Source organism: Cinclus cinclus, chromosome 3, assembly GCF_963662255.1.
Source record: "Cinclus cinclus chromosome 3, bCinCin1.1, whole genome shotgun sequence".
Classification (NCBI taxonomy): Eukaryota; Metazoa; Chordata; class Aves; order Passeriformes; family Cinclidae; genus Cinclus; species Cinclus cinclus.
The window spans coordinates 64,082,696-64,109,859 of record NC_085048.1 but is presented as its reverse complement, the minus strand read 5'-3'; the positions used below and the strand labels follow the sequence as shown (position 1 = coordinate 64,109,859).

The window sequence follows — 27,164 nt, the reverse complement described above, 5'->3', positions numbered from 1 at the left end:
CCTTCCTAGTAAGGGTTTAACCAGTTTTAAACGCTTCTCTTGGATAAATAAATATTCAACTATTAAGAAAATTATGCAATATTTAATGCAGTAAATGGGAAATACAGGTTTGCCTGCATTTTCTATTTCACACTGAGAGCAACCGTTTAGGTGGACTACAATTCAAATCCATCATGACACCCAAAAAACCTCAAATTGACTCATTTCTCACATGACAATCTGACCATAAATTCTCTTAAAGGACTTTAATGAATGGTAGGTCAACTTTGCCAGGGCAATCAAAACTCTGCAAAGATTTCTTTCTTCAAGGCTACCTCTCCTTCAGAGAGGTATGTGTAATCTTTAATCTCTCCACTGATTGCTCCTAGATGCAGCAACTAGCCTACATACTATCAGCTTTAGAATCAAACTCAAAACACCATTCAACAACAAAGAAGAGAAATGACATGCAGACAAATATTCATACACTTATTTATTTTTCTTACCTGTGCCCCCAAGTCATTGTAAAGAAATTTCAGTGCTGTCAGTTGCTCATCCATCCCTTTGGGATTATCTGTCTGTTGTTTCTGTACAATTTGCCTTCCTGTCTTGATGACAGTTTCAACTTCCAATTTCACCTCACTGAGGGTCTTATAGAGTTTCTAAAAGCACAAATATGTATATTGATGATCCATTTGTAGTGCAAGTTTTCTGATTTCCTTCCTTTGAGGACCTTACCCTCAAATGGCACTTAAACTCTGATTTATGAATTAATAACAATAGCTGACAAGAAGATAGCAAACTCCTAATGTTCTGTATTTTATTCTAGTTTTTATTTTCAAAAATCAGTAAGATTGATAATTTAATAGTGTTTACTCCAAGATTCCAAGGCTAACACTGTGATCTGTACTTCATCTTACGCACAGTATTTGTTTTGTTCAAATATTAATGACTGTGATGCTTCTCCAGAACATAAGGATGAACCAGGGAAGAGAGTTTTTATAAACTCAGCTGCTCCACTCTATCTATGATCAACAGCCCACTGCTTTTATGTCCTACAAGAATATGAGGTTTTTAGTTAACAAGTGCTCTGTTAGTGCTTTCCATGGTCCATGATGATTTTAAGCAAAATTTCCTCAGGAGAGAGTTTTAGAACAAGAACTCCACCAAAAAAAAAAAGAAAAAAAAAAAAAAAAACAAGCATGAGTGATGAACATTGCATACATACCATGCACTTCTCCAAGTGAGCTTGGATTACATCTGGGTCAGTATCCTTCACGTCCAAGACATGAAGTTCTGCTTTTACACCATCCAACACCCGCTTGCAATCTAACATTCGTTGCTCAAAATTGGCTGGTTTCTGGAAAAGCTGATACTTTGTACATACTTCACGGAACTTTCTCTGTTTTAATGAATATTACATTGAAAGATTGTTTTAAATTGGTACCTGTACTTCAAAAAATAACTTTTAGAACATCTCACACCACAGATAACAACCCATCATGACACCACAAATCAATGTACATGGAATTTTGGCTTGGCAAAAACAAAATGTGGCCATCACCTATTCCTAATCTCTGAGTTGCAAGACAGAGACAATTCTGTACCATATGCTTTGAAAATAGCCATTCTACTCAGATACACAGACTTGTTGACTTTCAGCATTTATCTCATGACACCTGTGAAATTTAAGATTCCTTGTTCAATTCATCTAGGGCTCTTTGTTTCCTTATAAAAGCACATAAAAGCACTAGTTTCTTCTGAGGTTCAAGCTGACTGCACCAAATAATTTACAGGCTGACACAGCAATGTGTAAGGGTGACTCATGTCTTTACCTGCAAAGCATCCAGCTGAGTTCCACCACGGGGAGACCTGCATTCAGGAGAAGCAGGAGGGAAAGAGCGAGCACTTTTCTTCAGCTCCTCTAGGGTGGATTCATGAGCTGCTATCTCAGCTTGAATTTTCTGCCGTATCACAGAAGCAGAAAAAAATACATTACAAAATTGCTTGCAGAGAGAGGAAGGGAAGCTTTCTTACCACCCACCAGAAGTACATCTACTCTGCAGAACTTAAACACCACCAGGTTTATTTTAAATATTCTGGCTTTGATGTCAGCTTGCTATATAGAAAGCTGCTGTTATTCAATACAAGCTTCTTAAAAAAAGAAAACATTCCAGATGACAAAAAATAACAATACCTAGTGCATCAGCCCAGGACTAAAATTAATTACTAAGTCTAGACTGAACACTATCATCAAATATTTCCAAAAGTTTAGTAGTGAAGAACTAAACAGAAATACCTGTGCCTCCTGGGGCATCTGAAAGGCATCTATCCTATCAGTCAGATAAGATGTCAGCTGTCTATCCAGATCTCCTAAACTTTCCTGCAAGACCTGCAGCATGTGGTCAGTTTCTCGCATAGTCTGAAGCCGTTGTTCCAAGGTGATCTGTCGGCTCACCGCCTAAGTAAGACAGAAAGGTCAGATAGGATGAAGCAGTAATTCAATACAAATTATAGCAGACTTCCTCAAAACAAGGTAGGAGAGACAAAAAAAAAAAAAAAAAAAAAAAATCCTACACCTAGAGGACTGGCTAAAGAAATCCTAGAAACAAGCAATTTTTGAACTTTGCCGTGGCTTCAGAACCAGTAGCTGACAAACAGTGGAACAGCAGCAAAGTTCTGCTGCTAGATACATATGAAATAGCAAAAACACACCTCTCCTACTACCTTTGGAAGAAAGTATTTTCTTAAAACCACACCAGTTTCAAAAAGTAGCTATTCAGTGGGAAACAGGAACTGCGCAATAGACCACAGACCAATGTTGTTTGATATGTTAACATTCACATTTCCTTTCAAAACAATAAACTCATTCGATTATACTGTCAAAACAGAAGTTCAGATTTTTCCCTTTATTGCCTCTTCCTTTAACAGCATCTGAAGTGTCAGTACCTGCACAGGAACACACATTCCCCACTACCACAGACCAGTGCATGACCACACACAGATGTGGAGAGTTGTCAAAAGCTCAGAGTGCCAGTGCTGCAGCTGCCAAAGCAAACAGGTTTTTATATGGCAATACTGCTATAACAGGAAAAACAGTAGTCAGTGCTAACTTAAATGCCAGCACACAGCCCCCAGCTGAGGGCACTGCATTCATGTTGCTCCTTGTAAAGAGGATGAACTGAAATTCCCTCTATAGTAACATTTTTTCATCAGTGACAGAAAACAACTCCCATCCTGCAATTTGGCAGGGTCCTGTATTACCAGGACACAGAACAAAAATTACAAATCTGTGTTACCTGAAATACGACTAGTCTTCCTCTACGTCTTAAATCTATAAAAGACTAGACTGTAGGAGAAGAGGAAGAGGACAACCTAATAGATGACTAATGAGAAGAATGTTTTCCTTCTGTTCATTGTTTCAATATGACTTCTTCCCAGCTATTTCTCAGAGTGAAAATGTCACTTATTCTCCTGATTTTTACAGTTAGTGAGAAAATGACCAGTATTTATGGCAGTAGCAAGGCAATATTACGTTGTTAATATTGAGCTATTCCTTGGTTTTCGAATTGACTTTTTGTCAAATTTATCTGAAAAATACCAGGGCATCCCTGCAGAGCAAGCTTGCAAAACAAAACTTGACTCATGTAATGAAAAACAGAAAAGCATCTTGCTATTTGGACATTTTTACAAATTGAAAACAGCCGCCAACACTGATGCTTTTTATTCTTTTCCTGTATTGCAGGCTGTCATTTTTGAGTTCAGCTAACAAGTATCATTTCAGACTTGAGCTGAAAAATCCAGTCTACTTCAACCCTAACCCCAAGTTCTTACCAAGTGACTCAATTCCTCATAGCGGGCATTGAAAGCTTCCAATTTTTCACTGATGATGTCATCGAGAATCCCTCCATCAATCAACGTCTGCCCAAGTTCCCGAATCTGGGTTCTATTATCAGCTGGGTGACGCAAGACTGATTCCAGGGACTAATCAGAAAAAAGTTTTAAAGGTCAAGACATTGAATATTGCTGTGTTTTCAGAGCTGGAAATCTGATTGTATACACAAGTTTAACACTTCAACTGTCTTGAGAGTGCTCTAAAAGCATAAATTAGTTATGGCTTAATTCATAATGGCACATGGCATTATGGCACACAGGTGATTTTACTTTAGATAATCAAACTTCATAGCACTTTTTGCCTACTCACATAATTTAATACTACTATAGACCTGGAAGGAATTATCCAATTTACACAGGCCAGGAAAAAGCATATAATTTTACCACAGTACCAAGTACAGTAAAAGTCCACTGTTGGTGGAGGATGCTACAAATATCCTTTTCCAACTCAGAGTAATATGTTCATTTAATGTGAAGAATTAGAATATTCAGCACATTTCAGTATGCTACTGAAGTGCAGAATTTTATTTTTTTTTAAACAGAGCTATCTAAAAAATTACTCATCTAAGAGAATCATTATAATACCTCAAGAGCATCATTGACAGCATCCAATTTATCAGGCAGATTTCCTGTCATTTGCACTCTTTCTTCCAGATTGTTTAGCCAAGCTGTTTCTAAATCAAGATACTGAAGCAGCTCAATCCAACAGGACCACACTTCCTAAGATCAACAGAAAATAAAAAAATTAGCCTAGAATGCCAGGCATAGCTCATATACCCTCTGAACAGCTTAAGAGATATGTGTCTGAGAAATGTCCTAAAAGAGACAAGTAGAAAATATTTAAAAACATGTCACAGTACAGTATGTTGTAGACAGAAAAACACACAGCTCTATCAGGGAGATAGAGAGAAAGGAGTATAGAAGTCTCTAAATTCATGTTAAAACTCACTGAAATAAAGGTTCATATAACTGTGTAAGAATGTAACAAAATGCATCTGCTCCTTCTTTGAAAGACAGGAGGCACACACCCTACCCCAGACTGTAATCACGTGTTCTACTTATTATTGAATTTCAACCTTTAATTTCTGATAAGTTCCTTTTTGCCATTTTGGAAAACAAATCAGTAACAGGACCATGGGACAAGTTTACTTATTTGCAGGAAGCACTGAATACCATTATAAAAACAAAGTCAGATGGTGTCTCACGGATTCCAAAGACATCATCTCATCGGAAAGCAATCTTGGAAAGGACTAAAACACATTTATGCTGAAGCTACTGTATTCAGACATTTTCAGTACCTTCTCCATTCCTCTTGTGCCACCTGCCCTCATTTTACAGAATCACAGAACCACTTCAGTTGGAAAATATCTGAGAGATCATCCAATCCAACCTGTGACCAAACACCACCTTGTCAACAAGACCATAGCACTAAATGCCACATCCACTGTTGCCTTAAACACCTCTAGGGACAGTGACTCCGTCACTTCCCTGTGCAGCCCATTCCAATGTTTAATCATTCTTTCTGTGAAGAAATTCTTCCCAGTGCCCAACCTACACCTCCTCTGGAGAAGCTTAAAGCCATTTCCTCACATCCTGACACTGGCCTCAGAGAAGAGGCCAAACCCCACCTGGCTACACTCTCCTTTCAAGCAGCTGTAGAGAGCAACAAGATCACCCCTCAAGACTCCTTTTCTCCACACTAAACACTCCCAGCTTCCTCAGGAGCTCCTCACAGCACTTGTGCTCCAGACCTTCCAACTGGCTTTGCTGATCTTCTCAGCACCCTGATGTCATCCTCTTAGTGAAAGTCCCAGAACTGGACAATGCACTCAAGGTGTGGCCCCACCAGCATCAAGTACATACAATCACTTCCCCAGTCCTGCCAGCCACACTATTTCCAACACATGCCATTCAGAGCCACCAGGGCTGGCTCACATTCCATGGGTGTGTATCAGCACCCTCAGGTCCTTTTTTCATTGGACATCTTCCAGCCACTCTTTCCCCAGGCTGCAGCACTACATGGGGTTGTCGTGACCCAAGTGAGCACCTGGCACTTGGTCTTGTTGAACCTCATACTTTTGGCTTCAGCCCACCAAATCAGCCTGTCCAGATTCCTCTGCAGAGCCTTCCTAGCCTCCAGCAGATCAGTACTTCCACCCAACTCAGTGCCATCTGCAAATCTAGTAAGGGCAGCCTCGATGCCTTCATCCAGACTGTCAATAAAGGAATTGAACAGATAATCCTAAGCAGAGAGCTATCATTCTTACCTCCAAAGTGTGGCATTTTCCACGGATCCGATTGCAAAGTAGCTGGTAGTTCTCCAGCACAACATTCAGCTCAGTCACCAGGTCATGACCACTGGACGGCACTTTGGTAGCCAATATCTTGATGTTGTCTTTGAGAATCTTCACCCTCACCTCCTTCTGCAACACATCCTCCTTCGCTCTCTGTCAAAAAAACATATTACACTATCAACCTTCAACTGCCTTACACTCAGCTACTCACCACTCAAATCAAAGATCAACAGCTTCACACTGGAGGTCTTGCTGCCAATGTATTTCTTGGGCCTAAAAATACAGCACTAACTTGCATAGAATTCAGGTAATGTTAGCAATCTGTATATTATGCATACAGATATATTTACCATTTAAGGTTTGTTCATTAAAAAAATCCTCACGACTCAAAGCAAAAAAAAAAAAAAAAAGCTCAGCGCTATTTCTATGCTATCATGCCAATACAAAAAACAAATTAATCAGAAGAAAAAAAAAATAGGTGTTTGCTAGAAACAAGTATACAAGGAAGAAAAAAGGCAGGGTGAATTTAAAGAAATGATGAGTCTCAGTGCTCAGTAACTATTTCCCAAAGTTATCTAGGAAAGATGATGTAATTACCCAGGACTTGTGCAACTACAAAGCTGGAACCTCCCTCACAGCTGTTGGGTGTGCTCAAGGAACACACAAAGGGGACAGCTAAAAGATTTCTTTCAATCTAACTACACTCAGAAGAGCCTGACAACACATATACAGAGTAAGTACAGTATAACTCTCAACACATAGGTCTGGAGAAACTGTGTTATCACTTATCAAATTCTGTCTTCACTAGAATTGAAGGAGAAGGATAGATGGAAGACGGATCAGACAGACCAGTCTGAGTCTCCCTGCTGAGAAAAATAAAAGGCTCCAGAAATAGAGGCTGTTTCACATCTTTCTTTTCAGGTTCGAAGAACAGTTTTATGAAGTTGAAATGCCTCTGATAAATAAGGTATTGAACTATATAGTAGAATTTAGCATAATTTTTGTACATATATTTCAAGATGTCTTCTAAATGTAAGGCAATAAAAAAAATGAGTTCAAAGAAGAGCAGAGAATACAGGATCTCAGAAAAATATTTTACAGCAGGATTTTCAAAAATCACCCAGCCTTGTCTTAAACCTATTCCTCCTAATGTCAGCAGGAGTTCCACTCTGTTCAAATGAGAGCAGAACTGGCAAACTTAAAACCACATGCAAAAATGAGCAAAATCCAGTGTTCTTTTCACAGTCCTGAAAGTAGTCCCTAAATGTAGGATAATATTGTTACTGCAAATGAAAGGGAATTGTAAGTGTTAGAATAAGCTTACAGGCTCACTGACGTAACTGTCATAATATACATAATATAATCTGAATTTGACAAAGGTAAATGTGCTAAAAGTCTCACAGATTTGCCAATGAAAAAAAGGCTCTTTCTTTCCTTGGCTTGTGTCCAGCTAGCTGTCAGACTATGTGATCTCAAATGGCTTCAAAGGACATGAATATATTAAAACCGCTTGTTAAGGACTGCTTCAGAAAACCCCTTCAAAAATGCCAATTCAAAACTTCAAATGGCTTTGTCAAAGCATTTGTAAGGGGGAATATTTCTTTTACAGGCCATCCAGTAACAGTATAGTGGATATTAATTTAAAAAGTGTACACACAAGTCAAAACATTTATGAAGATATGACTGAACTCTTAGATTAAAAAGCAGAGAATTGTTTTCTCTGTACATATATCCCAGAAAATTATCTGTTTAACTGACAATATTATAATGAGACAAAAATATCTCCTTCCTCTCCGTTTATTTTGCCACCAGGCCCAAAACTAGAGAAGCAGGGACCAACATCACTCACTGATCCTTGTGGATCTCTTCCAACTCATGCTGTTAAAAAAAACATGTTTACAACAGATGATGACCACATGATAACCTTACAACACACCTGTGTTAAAAGAATTTTCTAAGTGTGGAGTTACAATATCTAGGGGACAAGAAAATGAGATCCAAGAGATAGCAGAAGAATGTTTTCCCAACAACTAATTTAGATAGAAATAAAAGATGACACTCTACCTTTATCAACTTTTGTCTCCTGCAATTTTTTTCCATATTCCTAATGTTTAATATGCTAAACACAAAAAGCCTGACTCCAAAGCTGAGCAAGCTGTTATTTATTATGAACTCCCTACTGCTCATGGCCAAAAAGAACATCTGCTTTTATAGTTTATGTTTTAAAAATCAAAAATTCCACAAAGCAAAGATGAAAAATGCCATTAATCTTATCATGACCTGAGCTCCTTTCCACAAATATAATTCCATAAAAGGTCAACCCCCAAAGCTGTAAAGTTTTGTTTCTCTTTAATCGGGCGCCTACAATGAGTTGGCATTACTGACCTTCATTTCCTCTACTGCATTCTCTAGCTCTTCAGGGGACTTGTACTCAAAATCTTTCTCCAAATATTCCTCTTCAGCTTGGGTCATCCATTCTTGCATCTCTGCCAAATCCTTCTTCAGATTTACAGCTTTTTCCTGACTTTCAGACAGGCGATTTTTCTGACTAATGATCTAGAATGCAAGGTGGAGAAACAAATAGCAGCTTTGTCACTTAAATGTCCTTGTACATGTGAAAAACCACAAGTCTTTGTTAAAACATTTTACCACCAAAATATTTTCAGGCCGTTTTAATTAATGAAGCACTTTTACATGCACACACAAACTTATTAACCTGTTTTAGCAGATCAACAAAATCTAAAAGCAAGGGAAGAAGAAATTACTTCTCCACCCCCCCCCCTTCATTGAACATAAACTGGTAACAATCCCTGGAAAAAGTCAGAATAAAATCCTCTTCTTATTACAAGTATCATATAGTTAGATATATCATTACACTGAGCAATAAAACACTCTTCCGGTCTCACTTCATTCCACAGCCCAGACACTCTGGATTCTACATCAATAGCAAGGTTCTCCAATCAGCAATTGCAACAAATAAGTATGTTTCTACAGACAGCAGAAAGATTCCACCCAAAAGAAACAACCAAATACACTGGAGTGGTAGTCTATTTATAGCCTTTTATTTTTCAAAGCTGCTTGGAAACAGATAAAAATTATACAGGGACAGCATAATATTCTAGACTTCAGAAACAACAACAACAACAAAAAAGTCAGACTTTCCTCCCACACTCTCCAGAAAGAGCAGCGTAAAGCAAAGTGAACAAATTAATTTTTAATTGCAAACAATTAAAGACTGTTTTGTTCCTTCTAGTCAGGTATCAAGGAATGTATGTATTCAAGTCGGACTTCAGACACTTTTCCAGAGAAACAAGTAAAACATTCTCATCCCACTGTTCCACTGCTTCACCTCCTCACACTCCTCACAATGTCACACCACCACACAGCTGCAGTAACAAGCAAGCACTAGCAACGAGTGGAGAACTCACCTGTTTGCTCAGCTTCTCCCACTGAGTTTGGCAGTCTACCAGCCTAGACTTTGTCCAAGTATTTATGCTTGCAATAGGCTGAGCTCTTAAAGCAGCCTCTAGTTCTTTCATCTCTTTCAGTGATGGTTCAATTGTCTCCATTTCATTGATAAACATCTGAACACACAGAGAAAATTAATGTTGCTCTTCAGCAAAATATTATATTAATTTACAGCAGCATCAATAATTTTGCAACTTTCAATTATTTCAGAAAAACTTCTTTGAGCAGAACAATACTGTGATCAGATCAATACCAGACTGCTTAAAACAATCCTTCAGTGATTCAAAACATCAGAACTATGCTACTAAAGAACAAAATACAGCTTGCCATATGCAGAATACACATCTTCATATGCCAAATGCCAACATCAAAACAACACAAGTTTGAAGATTACACACACTAAATATTCTGCTATTTCTGGTGTACCTCAATTTATATTCTTCTGGAAACAAATGTGTGAAGGTACACTGCAATTACTTACTATAAGATTAAATTCTATGTAATTGTGATCATTATATGCCACTGACTAGCCAGGAATCTTCCTTGTAAGATACAATTCTAAACTTTAGGATTTTATCAGTTATTTGCTTCTTACTTTTACTGCCCTTGGAAATTTAATGCAGAAGGCACTTTTCACGCACAGATTAAATTCCATAATCACAAAAAATTGGAAAACATATAAACCTTATATAGAGGAAATAATGTCAACTTGTAGATAGGTATTTATAATTACAGTGAAGATGTCTGAAAAGCACAGAAATATTTTTTAAAAAATTATTATTATAATAAAAAATTATTATTAAAAGCACAATATTATAGTTGCAAAAAAATAAACCAACTCAAATAGCCCTGAAGAAAGATAAAACAATTTTTCTGGTGGGCTTAATGTGCTATGGACAGTATTTAATAATATAAGCAAAATAATAAAGTAGTGATGCTACTTATTATTTCAAAAGATTCCTTTTAAGAGGAAAACTCACTGTGCACTGGTCGAGTTGCCTTTGAAGTCCTTCAGTATCCCCTTGAACAGCTTTTTCTGTCATTAAGAAATCTTTCACCCCATCCATCCACTTCTGAACAACTTTTGAGTCAGTCTAAATCAAACATAGTAAGGAACAGTTGATACATTGCTGTGATGAAGAATGCATGGCTGTTGCATTTCAACATCTAGCAGCTTGCAAAGGGTATTCTACAAGCTGCTGGCATAGTCTTGGTTTTGAATCAGACCAACTTTTGTTTCATTTTTTGGTTTGTTTTGCTGGGTTTTTTTTGGGGGAAGAGGGGTATCCCAAATTTCTCTGTTCTCAAATTTATATAAATATTAAATTCACAGTAGTGATATTCTTCCATCCACCAGAGCATGGTTTAAGTGACACTGCACTGTTCCAGGCTATCTACTACACCAAAGCACAGGATCAGGTAAGGAGGAGAGCATGGCTTCAAGAATTATGTGATTACTCTTCACATGAAGGACCTGGCTGAAGGCAGGAAATATGCCTAAAAACTGTGATAAAAAAAATGCATTACTGTTTCACACTTGTTTGAAAACTGCACTCCAAAGGGAAAAAAAGGCCCTATAAAAATACATATGTGGAAAAGAGGAGTGGATAATGCTAAACATACTTTTCAGGTAGAAACCATGCTGGGAAAGCCACTTGCATAAGACACACATAAATGGAAAAAAACAGAGGACCAGACTAATCATTGAAATAATAATAAAAAAAAAAAAACAGCCTATTTGAGGACAATAGCAGCTACTGTACTCACTAGAGCAACTCTTGGGGGAAAAAAAGCAAACACACATCCAATTTCAGAATTACGAGACCTAACAATTGGCAGTTGCCTTATACCCTACAATGAGGGTATATGAAAGAGGGAGGGAAGGAGACAGAAGCACTGCCATCTCCTTCCCATGCAATCGTGGATGTTCCAAATCATCCTTACAAACAAAACGAACACAGAGCAAAAAGAGGGATTTTCCTTCCCCTAGTTCAACCAACTTATGTGGCTGACATTTTTTATTAATATAGTTGGACTTTTACTCGACATTTTTGGACTATTAGGTTGGAGTTTTTAATAGATGGCATCTATTTATCCTGACACAATCATCATCATAGAACAGCTCATCAGCTTCACCTTCAACTCTGCATGTCACAGAGGAGGAAAGTATACACTTCATTTTCTTAAAAACCTTACACTAACAGTTTTTTCAAGATCAATATGCTACACACTGTTTCTCAAAAAATGTCTGCATTAGTGAAAACCCATTAGACTAAGTTTGTGTTTATTTTTACATCAATGCTACCATTACAGGTCAAAGTCACGACATTTTCTTCATTCCTTTTCCATTTTGGGGGAATTTCCTGCAGATGATTAGCCTGAAAATCATTTTCCAAAAAACAGACCCTAGGATGCTTAACAGCGAACCATGGCTTAATGTAAAAAAATACGTATTTATAAAGGCTGCCTTTTGACAAGGCACTTTAGCACACAGCTAATTTAGCTTTCTTACAATAAGCTATTTACGTAAGTAGCTGAAGGGAATTAAGTGGGATTACTCAAAGTTAGGCACACATTTAAATAACTTGCTGAATCACAAGCCAAGCCTACAAAAGTTTAATTAAGTAAATGCTCCTTCACTGCACAGGTAAATAATTATCAGTGGTCAAATAACCAGTGTAGGCTGCTGATGTACAAGAGCTCACAATTTTTAGATATGAACATCCTCATCATAGAATGGTTTGGGTTGGAATGGACTTTAAGGAGCATCTAGTTCCAACCTACCAGCCATGGGCAGGGCCACCTTTCACTAGACACCATCCAAATGGCTTTGAACACTTCCATGGATGAAGCATCCACAGCTTTTCTGGACAAAATGTTCCAGTGTCTCACTGCCCTCACAGTAGAGAATTTCTTCCTAATATTCAATCTACCCTCTGTCATTTTAGAGCCCATTATCCCTTGTCCTATCCCTACAAGCCCATATAAAAAGTTCTCCTTCAGCTCTCTCAAAGGTTTTAGGTACTGGAATGCTGCTGTAAGGTCTTCCTTAGAGAGCTTCACTTCTTCAGGATCAATTTTTGACATTTATTCCAGGCAGAAGCAAAGATCAAATGTGCAGAATCTTAACTTGTTCAGTCACAGAAAAACCACATGATGTACAGCCATGCAGCAGATTTAAACTATCTGAAAGTGATGCATAACCAAAGACACAGCAAGCTATGCATTACTAGAGGTATGATAACAATACAAGTTAAAGAAAAATTCTTCTAGAAAAAACAAGACGCAAAACTGATAAAAAGAGCCTCTTCTACTCTTCCCACCACATGAGTATTACAGAGTCCCAGTAAAACATTACTCCCAGTTCGTGTCACTAATGCATGTGTTGTCAGCTTGGGGGAGCCTCTGTCACATTGCAAATAACAGAAGCAGCAGGCAGCTCTGTCACTGACTCAGACTAACTCATCAGACCAACAAGGGCATCTTAGTCATCCTTCATCTGTCTGCTCACTGCTAAAATGAAAATATTTACATTGTTTCTTTTCAAAAACCTAAATGTAAGGAGCGTTGTTTTGGGAAATGTGATTTAGGAAAAAATGTGCTTTAGGAAAAAAAAAAAAACATTAAAAACAAACTAATACTTGTATACGGTTGAACATAAACCACATATCTTCCAAGCACTGACATTCACTTTTATTTTTTCCCATCCACATGTTAATTTTCCCCTCCTTTAATAGCCAGGGACTTCAACTTCTCTGCAGCCAAGGAAATCCCACCCAGCCATTGTACAAACTATGCGTGTGTCCAGTTTAGTGTCTGCACCAGAACTACACACCAAGGCTGCCATACCAATCTTTCCTGCAGTACAAGTTACATCCTGCTGTGTCCAGTGCTGTCCACAGCATTTGTATTCAACTTGTTCCAGACTGTCACTTCATTTATATAGTAGTATTAGACTACAAAAATCTCTGTATAGATATGTACCAAAGGAAAAAAAAAAAATCAGAGAATATAACACAACTGTCCATCCACTGAAAACTTTGCAAAACATTTAGAAAACACAGGAATAGTGTACTTAAAAATACAGTTCATAAGAAAATACAGTGTAAGTCAAATAGTTCAACAGATATCATCAATAGGTATTTCTCTCTTTTTCAGTTACTTAATAATGATAATAATAGTTCAATATTTATAAAGCAACTATTTAATAATTGCTTCTACTGGTTCTTCTGCTATAATTTCCTTTTCTGGCTTCTGTACTTACTTTTAAGGTAACAGGGAAGTTTCTAACATCTTGCTCAGGACCTAATTCTGTTCTCAGAACAGTGAGATTTTCTGTCTTGCAGTATTTAATAGGCATGTGTATATATTTATGAAAAAAGATAAGAGGGCTGAGTAACTCTCATTTTTTTAACTGTCCTTCCTGTCACTTCAGGGGTCATGGTTGGAACTGGAAAAGTCACTATACCTAAGCATTTTCTTTACTCCTTTTGCTCCATTCCTTGTACTAATTCTTCATTACTGTTCACCAAAACCCCACTTAAAGAAGCAGGTTTTCTGTAGTAGGCATTACTGGAATTACACTTTAAGACTAGTGGGCATCTCACACCAATCATACTGAAGATGATCAGCCCCTACTGGGATCAACAGCAGAGCTGGCACATCCTTGACCTTAACATAATCTTTGGTTATGGAAAGAGAGGGACACTAATTTTAAGTGAAAAGAAGTTATGTTGGAAGACAAAATAATATGCTCAGCATATTATTAGAATTATTAGAATTCCAACTTCTACGCTGCTACAAATACACTATATATGCTTTCAGCCTCTGCCAGACTAGTGGATCATCAACATTCCAGTTTTCAATCAGTTTCTCTGACTCCTGCAGGAACACAAGAGAAAGAAGTTCTCTAAAGCAACTGAGTCATGCAAAAAAATCCTTCCACTTTACCTCAAATATTCTCAACTTGGGCATAATTTCCTCCAATAGTTTGACATCTTTGGAAATCTTGAGCTTTAACTTGTCCCAGCGTCCCTGCACATCCTTGAACTCTTGCAGGTAGGTGTTTTTTATGTCCGAAGATGCATGCTTCTCCAAAGCCTTTGTTTCTTCAGCAAGTTTATCTACCCTGGGCTTCTGGGCTTCCAGTGTCTCACAAACTCTCTATAACAAAGAAAAAACAGGCTCCTTCCAGTATTAGCCACACAATATGCACACACCTACATACAAGTGCAAGTACGTCAATAGTTTTGCTGTGCATAGGGAAGACTCAGTGAAGAGTGATGCTCCAGTTACAGCAGTTACTGCAGCAGAGATGTCCAGATAGCCTTTTAAGCAGCAAAACCTTCAGCTGCTGTACTGGTGCAGCAGCAGAGACTACAGAAGGGGTAGCAAAGCTTGGCCTCATAGCTCAACATGCACAAGCATCTACGCTTTTTGTGTGCCGCACAGTACTGACACTCAAGTCAACAAAGCAATGGCTGCACACTGCACTCACAGAGGAAACTGCAACACAGACAGACCAGGACCTCAGTATTTCCATTTCCCCTACTAGTTTATTTGTTTTTTAAAAGCACGCACAAAACAGTTGAGTATGTTCTTCCAAGTTTCATAAAGTGAAATATACTGTCTTGGTTACAAAAACAGTTCTGGATACTCAAGTTTTGAAAACTACTTTCCCACATGGGATACAGGGAGGATACATTCTGAATATACTCACTGTGACATTGCTGTTATAAAGAGTAACTTGATTTGAAAGAGATAATTTACCAATACAAAAAATAACAGCTGAAGGTATAAGCCAAAACATGAAAAATATTGCTATTTCATTGAACTCATCATTTTGAGTACTATGCTTCAAATTTGCTTAAGGGAAATTCACAACGAACACATGAAATGATTATTAATTTAATGGATTTAATTTTCTAGTATGTACATTTAATATGTACAAGCAAGGCATGTACAAACATATTTTGCTGTATTTTTACTGAGGAAGAATCTTTTTTAAAGTGTTCATTTTTTCAAATCTACTTTACATTTTTCATGTTTCTTTTCCTGGAAAGTGTGCCAGTTCCTCTAAGACCTCTCTAAGTAGAGAGGTAGCAATGAGACTGGGAAGAGGAATGTATGTAACAGAAAATAAGAGCTTTCTATGAAGGAGACCACAGATGAAGCACTATTGGTGCCTGCTACGGTGCAGAAGGAGCTGAACAACCCCAAGGTCCACAAGCAGCTCCTCTCACAGTTTGTTTTCCTCTCTTCTCACACTCTAATGTTAAAGCACCTACACTAGCACATACACTAGTATGTCCTTTCAAGGCAATTAGTCTCTGAAGAAAACTGGGCAGAGGCAGGAAAAGACAAGCCTCCAAAGGCTAAATGCCATTGCAACTCATGTAGCACATGGAACCAGAAAATCTCTGCCAAGTTCAAACAATACAGAAGCAACACTGAAGAAAAAAAACAAAGAATTGAAGCTTGTTTTCATCTCCTGGTTTGAAAAAACCCCCAAAGCACTAACACCTCTGTTTACTGGACTTCTAAAAATCGTCACTCTGCTAAAAGGAGAAGGATATAACAACCTCTTTGCACCAAGCAACCAGAGCTCAAGACCTCTTCCAGAGTCACCTGCAGCCTTATTAGGCCACCACACAGAGAAAAATACATGCTTCTGAATGTGGAGGGTGGTGGAACAGGCATGGAAGTATTTACTGAGTTTTTTCAAGCAAACAAACAAAAGGGGGAAAGTACTGGAGACGCAGAATTCTCTCCCTGGAGAGAGGTCCATCCCTGCCTCAGTATCTGTTATTTGCAAAGCATCTGTCATCTATAAATTTTTGTCTATTTTATAAGCTCACAACAGCAAACAAAACACTGTTTCTACTAGACAGAATTTTTGTATCAATTACCTTTATGGTTCACAAGCACAGTTTCCCTTTGATAGGCAGTTTGGAGGTCAGAGAAGTAGAGTTTGTCTCTCCAAACACCTGAGCAGGATGCAGCAGGATGGGTTTGTTGCCCACCTGACCCTCAGACAGTTTAAGCAGGCAAAGCCCTCACACCTGGGTGGGCTTTACCCCATGCTTGGAGGGGAGGGATGAAAGCCTGCACGCCACAGTCCCTTCAGGAGGGCAGAGGCAGGGTCAAAGAGCCCACCCTGCCCCAGGGAGGGCCACGGCCTCCCAAGGTCAGAGAGCCCGATCAGGCCAGGCACAGGCATGACTGTGGTGCTGCTCAGGCAGGGACAGCTCCCAGCTCCTGGCTTTCCTTTCAACTGCACTCGGCAACAGAGGAGCAGACCTTCGATTGGGTCACCAACCTGATCCAACCCAACCTCTAGAAGGGGGATGCTCTTGGGGCCCCCCTAACATTTGTTTGTCAACTCCTGAGCACAGGAGGTGCATGCACACCAGAGAGTGCCTGGAGAAGCCACCAAGGCCATCTGAGGTCCTTTTCCCCTGGCTGAGCAGTCCCAGCTCTCAGCCTTATCTCCTGGCACAAGCAGCAAGAGAAGCTGTGAAGTCTTGCAGGCTCAGAGATACCCTCACCTGATAACCCAGCAAGTCACCTCCAGAAGTGGGTTCCACAGCTGTGTCCCTGCCACCCTTCTGAGCAGCATTACCTACCCCACCAAAACCAAGGCAGGGGAACAGAGGGTGACAGCAGTGGAGCAACTTCCTCACTTCAGTGCGAAGGTGAGAGTTACCTTTGCCTGCTGCAGGGCATTCTCCACCTTGCTGGGCTCGTTCAGCCCACTGGCAATGGTGTGCTGCTTGCCCTCCAGCTCACTCAATGTGTCCTTCAGCTGCTGCAGGCATTCCACGTACTCCCGGCTCGGCTGGCTTTCTGTCTCTGGTACCGGGTAAAAGAGTAAAGGAACAAAATACAGAGTAAGGAAATGCACTTGAACCCAAATCATAGAAGATGTGAACATAATCAACTCTCCAAGAACTAAAGAACCCTTCTTCAGATAGTATTGTCTCCCCTCTAAAAATATTAAATATATAATGTACAAATATATAGAATATAATAATAGATATGGAATTACAACCTCCCAAAAATTTTACAAACACAATTCCATTGTCAGAAATTCTTTTTATACACTTCAGCACCTAAATCTGTTTGGGTGAGTGGGGCACTAGTATTTAAATTATGTATTATTCTATCAAGAATAATACATAGGATTTAAAATATATAAACCACCCAAATTTAGTATTTTGCGTTTTTAAGCTTTAGACCTGCAAATACACACACAGAGATATCTGCTATAAACAGAAAACATATCAGAGCAAATACAGTAACCATACATTATATATTAAATAAAATACATGCACTATAGATAGGAACTAGCTAACATTTAAAAGCTAGCATTTAAAAATATGTGTGTGTATATACATAAATTCATAAAACACATATTAGTGTGGGCTTGTGTTTTGGTTGCTTTTTTAATGTTTTTTTAATATATTTACCCACATAAATATATTTAAAAAGCAGCTTTCAGCCTGTTGCCAGAACAGAGACACTATCTAGGAAGAGTTAAAAGGAAATTAAAGTTTGGATGGAGTATCTGCTTGCCATCTTCAACCACATCTCAAAATTTGTTTGATCCAGCCCTGTGTGGAATCCCAGGCAGGAAGCAGAACCTCACTGCCATTTCAGAATGAAAACAGACAATTGGAATAACTGCAGCAAACAGGATTTTGCCCGTAAGTCCTGTACTGTGGTATGCACATTCTCTGGCCCTGGATTCCTAAGCAATTTTGTTACTGCCACAAGTGAAAATTAATCTAAGACTCACCAGGTAGCTTTTCAACAGCTTAGCGTCAGAACTGTCCTACCTCTTATAAAAATGAGCCAACATTTTTGAGAGAATCAGAGTTATCCAGCTTTCTTTTTCTCAAAAAGCCAGATCAGTTTAAAGAGGGGGGGAAATAAGTAATAAAAGGCATATAGGTGCACTGTCACTAAACTACAGAAAATCCTGGAGGAGAAGAAAATAGTTACAACAGTTTCCCAATGACAAAAATATTGAGTCAATTCCCATGATGCCCATAGAGATGGGACTGAGCAGTACTCCATGGGGGAATTCTCAGTGGCTCAAAGAAGAGCCATAGGAGTTGGCATTCTGTCAGTCAAAGCCTACCAAGTTCACAAATGCCCAAGTCACACCAACAGCTGTTTCCACCAATTACATAGCTCTGGAAGTTTTTACCTTGCAGCAATTCAAACTATGCTGTAAATAAACAGCTAAAACCCTGAACTGACATTTCCCTCTGTTCTTCAGCAATATAATTTCTCAGCAGGTTGTCCCATTCAAAAGACACACAAATAAAAATTTAATGTGTTAGAATACATATGGTCTTTCTATCAAGCAATAACTGGTTCAAGTATACCAATAACCCGTCAAGTGATGTGTGACACAAAAAAAAAGTCATATCATATATAGTTACCAAAATACAAAATAGCAGTAAAATTACTCACAAGTATATGAACTCAAAACAGCTATAAAATAATAACCTGTCACAGCAAGAATGAAAACATACCCTTGTATTTGAACATGGCTGACACATACTTTATTCGTACAGTTTTCTGCACAGATATAATAGAAGTATCCAGGTCTGGAGCAACACATTGTATAGATGGCCTAACAATTCAGTAATTGAGCCTATTTTTATTACACACAGAATAGAGTGTTAAGGCTCTTCCACTTGGGGCTGTTAATAAAACACTTCCCCAAATTCCTCTGAAACAAAAACTAAGGAAAAAAAAACCTCTTGCAGGTCTGTGCTGTTGCTATTCAGCTGTAAAGCATTACCAGAACTACATATTTCATGCACTACATTTAAGTCCTTTAGAAACCAGCATGACTGGTTTGAATGCTCATAATGTAATTTTTAATGCAACAACAACCCAAGTAGAAACTGCCTGAAAAGCAAGCCAGACTCCAAATCACTTCAAAGATGACATTTCCAAAAGGAATTATGTATAACTAATGTGCTCAAAGCTATGAAAAAGAATAAATTTCACATGCACACTTTCATTTTATAAGGTTCTCCTAATCTTCTACTTTTCATTTCTAGAATTTCATTACAGAATATTTATTTCTGTAAGTGCCAGAGAAAGACAGATTTCTGAGCTATATTAGCCACCTTAAATATGTCTTGCTAAGTAGTTAAACGAGGTTTCAGGAACATTGCATCTTTGTATAATCGTTTTAAACACCATGGAATGATAGATTTTTGAACTGTGCATAGAGGAGGCTATATTATTCCAGGTGATTAAAATAATTCTGTCAGTTTGACACAAAGTGTAGCATAAACATTACTCTAAACAAAAACTCTAACAGAATTCAATTGAGTTTTCAGTCAGCTCAAAAAAACAAAAAATAAATCAAAACACAAGTAAAGCAGGAGACTTTATGATAGCGTAAGTATTTATGTTTATTTACCTTTTTTCAGCTGTCGGTGACATTCCTCTAGTTTCTGACAAGTCAATTTGAAGTGATCAAGAAAACCATTCAAGCTATCCTGAATGAAATTTGGAGGCATGGGCTGAGAGGTGAGTGCCTTGCAGGTGGCTTTCAAATGTTCCACCTGTGGACTCAGGCTTACAAGATGAGTTAACTCCTGCTGTAAAAGATAAAAACCAAAACCAAAATTTTAGTACACTACTGCTGCACAGCTCATCCACATTACTAGTGTGACAACACTGAAGCAGTTCTGTGACAGAGATTAAAAATCTTCTAGTCAAATCAGCTGCCCTGCATGCTTAGAAACTGAGTTATCTTACTGACTAGGCCAAGCTCTTCTGGGGCATCCTGTGCTTCTAACAGCTTCCAATCAAAATGAACAAGTTCGGCCAGACTTACCTGACACAAGTCTTTCAGGACTGCTGAGGACTGGGATGTTGAAGAAGAGTCATTTTTAAGCCAGTCATCTTTCTCAATTAAGGTCTTCTCAAGCGCCTTCATTTCCTTTAAATAAGCATTTATATCTTCCTGGTACTTTATCTTTCTGGCCACTTCTTCTAGATTTTGAACCACATCTTTCCACCCTGACAAAATTTTCTCCATCACAGATTTTATATCCACTGTAGGAAGTCCTTCTATAAAGATTACACAAATTATTGTTATATTAACTGCAACACATTTTCTTTAACAGGCATTTAACCTTTCCTCTCTTCAAATATCAATGCACTTTCACGTTACTACACAAAACGCTTTGATTCCAGGTCCAAGATCTCTAAATCTATTCTTATTACTAGCATCATTTCAGCTTTGTACTTCTAGTAAAATGCAGCGTTAGATACTCTAATTTTGAGGAAAGACACAAGGAAGGGTTGGTGGTTTTTTTGCTGAATCACTCAAGCACAAGTAGAGCCCAAAGCTCTGGTCAGGGCAGCCAGCCAGCTTCTACAAGAGCACCTGATGACCCTGCTCCACAGACATCCCTGTGCGCACGCTCTAGCCACAGCTTGGCACACCAACACCACAGCAGCCACAGGGGAGGAGCATGCACACAAAGATCAGTCATTGCTATTATGGCACAGCCTGCGCCTGTCCCAGGATAAAAATGGCTGTAGGTACAAATGTGCCAGTGCTGTGCATTATTCCACACAGGTATAGCTGGGCCTAGGTCTGGAAAAAGGCTGTGAGCCTGAGCTGGGCAGAACATACTAGCAGACCCTAACAAAACCAGGGGCTATAGATTAGTTATTTTCTATAGATCCCAACCTTTAGGACGACAATCAGTTAGAAAGCAAAGTCTTGACCTTATTCTTTGCTGATACAAAACAGCTTTTCAACTATGCATTTCTCGTTATGGTTAACAGATGCTGGTTCATACCATGACCTATCACAGCTAAAAGGGTCTGTTAGAAGAAAGCGGAAGGGAGGATTGGTTTCTGTTTGGGCTTGAAAACAAGGAACATCTAAAAATTTTTATAAACCAAACTCCAGATCAAATCAGTGGCTTTCTGCCATGAACTTCAGGGCAATGGCACCCACTGCAAAAAAGCTTCAGCTCCAGCAGGCAAGGAGGGGAAGACTGGACATGTTTAGTAAATTGGAGCATACGAGCAAAGCATCGGACTGAAAAACAATGTGATTGCTGACAAATCCAATGGAATTCTGCATTTTCCAAAAAGGATGATGGTCATTTTGCAGGACAGTGATACCATCCTCTCTCTCCTGTCTGGATGCTACCAGCAATAACTTCACCAGAAGTCAACTGCACAGCAGATCTAAAAGACAGCCTCTGGATTATATGAACATCTCTTTTATAGAGATATCATTCCACTGTTTTTTTCAATATGAAACAAGATTTTGGCACAGTTTAGAAGTTCAGCTTCCATGGATGTCAATTATACAATCCCATGGATAAGGGTTTTAATCGGCAATCATTTTCCCAATCATACAGATTTCTTTCTTTTTCTCTTCTAGTCACAATATAACCATTGACTGTGACTGTATCATTAAAAACACACTGACAATTCTTTGCAAAAATGGATAAAACTATGAAAGAAGATAAACATGCATGTATCAAGTTTAAATTTGGCTTCAACATTTTCACTTCCCTATAGCAATTGTTTCAAAACTTTCACTTAAAATCAAACCACTTCCTTGAAAGTATGTAACTAGCATTATTACTGAAATAGAAATGATTTCTTAAAATATCCCTTGAAAGACTGGAAATGAACACATGCACATAAATTAATAATAATACTGCTTTTCCAAAACCTTAATTTAAAAAAACCCTCATAACTAACTAGTAAGAGTAACAATGACCAATGAAGGAAAGAATGGAATGAGAAGGAAGGAGATAATGTATTTTAATATTATTTCCCAGCAACTCAACTGATGAAATCACAAAAGAGAAAGACCTCCAAGTTGCTTACCCTTTCCCATTTGATCCAAAAGAATGTGTCCACTTCGTTTCAGTTCCTCTAACTTCTGGCTTTTTTCAGCTCTTTCCTTTTCAATCACCTTCAAAGTGAATCCCAAAAGAATACAGTGGCAGCAAGGGTTATTTTCCCTGACTTCCCTCTTTCACCCAGCAATAACTATTTTCCCACTACTACCCAAAACATATCATTGTCCTGGATATGCCACCTTTTGAGGTGCATGCTAGTTCTGCTTGTGCAGAAAACAAATACAAAAAGGAATCACCTCTCACAAGAATACCAGGCATGCAAGAGATCAGTACTACAGCACCAGGAACAAAATACTGTTTAAAGGCTTGACAATCCCACAATGAAAAATAAGATATTGGGACACCAGTTAAAAAAGTCACCTGTGAACAAAAATTCAGCAGTAATTCTCTAATGTGAACCAGTGGAGAAAAGACTTTCTTCTTAATAGCCCCTTCATTTCTACAGTTTCTACTGTGATTTCCAGTAGAAGGCAACAATAGACTTGTTCCCTAGAAGTCCAAACAACAAGAACTATAGCACACTATTAATGCACTCTCAGAAGTGCTAGTGCTTTACTCTTCTTCACAAAGATTTGGAGAAAGAAATTCTCTGTGACTACCAAGATTTTTAAAGGAAAAAGCTCCTTCCACCAGTTATACATATTGGTGAATATTCCTTTTTGAGTCAATAGGTAGAATACATCCACAGAGGAAAGATGAGCTCCTCGGCCACAAAACCACAACTTGAATATCCTGTGTTATTACAACCAAGTATCTCCAAACTAAAACTTCTTTGAACCTCATGTCAAAGGTCATTACTCTGGTTTAGACTTACTACAGTGCATTCAGAAGCATGCACTTATTTGCTCAGCTGGGAAGAACAAACATTGTCCTATCCACTTACAGTCCAGTCATTTAAAACCAGTACTGTTCATGGGAATCTGGTGCTCATCTCAGAGCCTCGTTTTTGAAGAGCTACAAACATTCTTAAAGATCTATAAATAAAATATTGGGATAGTTGGTTTGGTTTTTATTTCCAACAGTACTGCCATTCCAAACATTCCTATTAGCACCACTTGCCACGAGAGCACTAAGGAGGAGCCTCTTTATATAGAGATTTTTAACTATTGCTTTTTATTTCAAAAGCAGATTCGGGTCCTGCTAAAGCTCCAGTAAGTCTTCATCAACAAAGAATGCTCAAAAACCAGAAAAAGGCAAGAATACATTCCTGAGAAGGAAGGAATAGTAAATAAAATTGCTACTTCACAGCTCCCACAGGATTCTGTAAAATTATGTAGTCTGCCTTGCAGGTCAGCGATATTGTACACAAGCTGTAACAATAAGGTTTTCTTCAAAATTAATAGAGCAAACAACATGTCCAAGCACTTTAACAACAAACCACTTTGGACCCTAGGTGGTACAGTGTTTGGGGAGTGTCACAGCACGATTCAAGGGGTCTCTGAGCACCCCACAGGACTATCTGTAGCAAAATTATATAAGTGGTGTCAGTCAAGGCCATTTCCAACTGTGAAACATTAAACCAAAATATGCTACTTAGTGTAAAAGATAATAATCCTGAAGACAGATATTTTTGAGAACTCCAAGGGAAACACCAGTAATATATGTTTTCAAAATTCCCTATGGATTATGCAACAACACCAGCAAAAAAAATGTGTCCAGCTGGTCAGAGATTTCCATGTATGCTCAGTCCTGAAACTATCTGCCTGCAGGACTTAATCCCTCAAAGTATGGGGATCAGCTGGCACCTCCAGCTGACAGCCAGCTTAGATACAAAGTAGAGTATTCATTGAAACATGCTCTATCTCCCCATTTTACCTTCAATTTTTCTTTCATGCTTGAAGTGTCTCTCATCTTCTTATATTCTTTGATGTCTGCGGCCTGAATGGCAGATTTTGATTTTGAAATCCAGTTCAAGAGCTCAGCACTTTCAGCATCAAACCTAGTTTAAAAGGTCAGACTTAGTCAGGTTTGTTTTTTGGTTTCAGTCACTCTGTCTTAAAAATCAAAAGTCTTAAAGTTCAGCACATTATTCGATCCCAAACCACCAGGGCTGTACACAAAATTCATGCTCCTCATATTACTACTCACAGGAAATAGGGTAGAGACAGACTTTCAAAAGTATACCATAGTAAAAATTATATCCACAGTATCAGCCTTCAGGAACAAATTAAGAATACATGGTGCAATTTATTTTTCCTTTCTTTTTTTACACGTATCTTCTATACCAACTATAACCACTTATTTTATTATATTACAAAACAGTTGTCTCAATGTCAAGTATTTTCAAAGTAATGAACTATAGACCTCAGGAACAAGACAAATAAGAATTGCAGTCCTACGTTTCAAAAGTCTACAACACTACTTAGGCCGAAGGGAAAGCTAACAGAGGCAGTGACAGCTGACAAACATTTTTGCACACTTAGCTGACGAAAGATTAACTTACAGCTCACTGGTTTTGTCTGCAGTAGACATGTCTACACTAACAACTTTATTACCCCATGACCTCTAAGCTACAACCTAACACCAACTCTCAAATCAACCAGTACTGTACAGAACCTGAGGGACAGATACACTGTACAGACCACAAGTCAGGTTGTATTACAAGTACATTACTTAACAGGGAGAATCCTAACATGTAATAACAGCAATTGTCAATCACTCAAAGTTTCCATGGTAAAACTGGCAAATTTCTACTTACTGTAATTTGTTGGTTTCAACATAAGTAAAGGGAAACACACAAAAGCATCAGAAAGTTTATGAACTATTTTTACTACCCCTGGTTTTAATATATTTTGAACTCTAGGAAAATAGATGACAGATAAATCACTTTTGTGTTCAAAATCTAAAATAGTTTATTCAACTCATGAGACACAGAAAGCACAGATGGTTGCTTTATTGCCCTGGCACATCCAGATTCACACACCACACCCACCAGAGCTCAAAGTGTCTGACCAGAGTCCTCAAGAGGGTTTGGGCAGGTTCCTTATCCCTTCAAACCTCCATTCCTCCTCCAGAAAAATGAATTTAAAAACTCTTCTTCATTGTGCACATCTCCTAGCACACCAACTCCCTAGTCTTGATGCATCCTTTATTGTATCTCTAAATGACCTGACAAAGATTTAAACCAGTGACACTTCAATTAAATGCTCACTTCCTCAGACAAGCACAAAAAGCAAAATGTTGACCCTACAGCATTTAATTTCTTAATCTATATTGAAACAATTCCTTTAGTTTTAGGTATGCTATTTAATAAAGAGCATTCAGCAAAAGTTATTTAATACTGTTTAGCCTAAGAGGAGAGAAGGTTCCAGGAAAACTTGATAGCAGCCTTCCAGTGCCTAAAGAGGGGCTACAAGAAAAATGGAGAGGGACTCCACGGGCAAGTGCATTGATAGGAGGAGGAGTAACTTTTAAAGTGAAAGAGAGTATGTTTAGACCACATATAAGGAAGAAATTCTTCGGTATGAGGGTGGTAGGGTATTGGAACAGGCTGTCCAGAGAAGTTGTGGATGCTCCATCCCTGGAAACCTACCAGACCAGGTTGGATAAGGCTCCAAGCAACCTGGATTAGTGGAAGGTGTCCCTGTCCATGGTAAGGAGGTTGGAATGAGATTATCTTTAAGGTCCCTTCCAGCCCAAATGATTCCATGAGTCTGTATATGCAATGAGCCAGCCACTCCAGAAATATTTGTCAAAGGAGATATCAGTGTAATATTATTCTTGCTACTAAATACAAGAGAGATGGAAACTGTTTCCAAGCCTCTATTTTTGTGGAGTTTCTCCCATTTTTCTCATATTTTTTAATGAAATTAGAAATAAATAATAAATCAGTTAAAATGCTTGACATTTTCCCAACACCTCTTAAGCGGAGATGAGGAGATGTTTTCCCAAAAGGAAGTAAATATAATTCTGTCTTTTCAGCAAAGGAGCTGAGGTACAAAGGACTGAATACCTGCCTCTATAAGAAACAAGACATCCCTGTTTTCCTTTGAAATTAATGGCAGCTACAGGTTTTCTGCTGCTCTGAAAAGGCTCTATATAACATTCCATTCCCATTCAAAGAATCACTAAATTGTTACGTTTAGAAGGGACAGCTGGAGCTAGTCTAGTCAAGCTTCCAAGCCCAACTTCATAACTGCAACTTAAGGATTGCTCACTTGCATAAAAGGATCAAAAGTCAAGACAGTCTCGGCAGTATCCAATGAGCAAGGGAAAACTGCAGTGACATATACTTACTTTTTCTTTGCTTCACTGTCCCCTGGAATTTGCCTTTTCTTTGGGAGCGGTGGTGGGGGCAACTCCTGTTTGGACTGTTTAATCACCACCTGTTCCTTCAGTGGTGTTTCTGCAGCAGTCTTCTGTGAAACCTGCGACATTCCTACACTTCCTACAGCTTGAGTTACCTATACAAAATAATTTAGGTCAAGGATTATGTGCCATTTTTACATAAGATGAGTTGTTTTTTCTTCTTTTCTTTAGTTCAGTCATAAAAGCCTGTTCATACACTCCCAAAATGACCACAGCAAGCTTCCATGAAGCACCTTTATCATAGATAGACTCCAGAGAAAAAGATCATTAGTCTCATTTTACAGATGGGAAC

General features: G+C 38.4%; 1 protein-coding gene across 1 annotated transcript in view; it reads right to left on the bottom strand.

Annotated features, from left to right (window-relative positions):
- The window catches only part of UTRN (utrophin), a 313,286-nt gene that overhangs the window by 228,316 nt on the left and 57,806 nt on the right, over positions 1–27,164 (bottom strand). Inside the window, exons 16-32 of the mRNA XM_062490124.1 lie at positions 26,801–26,967; positions 24,380–24,503; positions 22,530–22,617; positions 20,503–20,738; positions 20,083–20,263; positions 17,341–17,486; positions 14,586–14,798; positions 10,616–10,729; positions 9,596–9,751; positions 8,553–8,723; positions 6,141–6,320; positions 4,459–4,593; positions 3,814–3,963; positions 2,279–2,440; positions 1,815–1,943; positions 1,208–1,381; positions 486–641 (exon numbers count right to left, since the gene is read on the bottom strand). Coding sequence (XP_062346108.1) covers positions 486–641; positions 1,208–1,381; positions 1,815–1,943; positions 2,279–2,440; positions 3,814–3,963; positions 4,459–4,593; positions 6,141–6,320; positions 8,553–8,723; positions 9,596–9,751; positions 10,616–10,729; positions 14,586–14,798; positions 17,341–17,486; positions 20,083–20,263; positions 20,503–20,738; positions 22,530–22,617; positions 24,380–24,503; positions 26,801–26,967 — 2,682 coding nt within the window. The remainder of the gene's footprint in view (positions 1–485; positions 642–1,207; positions 1,382–1,814; positions 1,944–2,278; positions 2,441–3,813; positions 3,964–4,458; positions 4,594–6,140; positions 6,321–8,552; positions 8,724–9,595; positions 9,752–10,615; positions 10,730–14,585; positions 14,799–17,340; positions 17,487–20,082; positions 20,264–20,502; positions 20,739–22,529; positions 22,618–24,379; positions 24,504–26,800; positions 26,968–27,164) is intronic.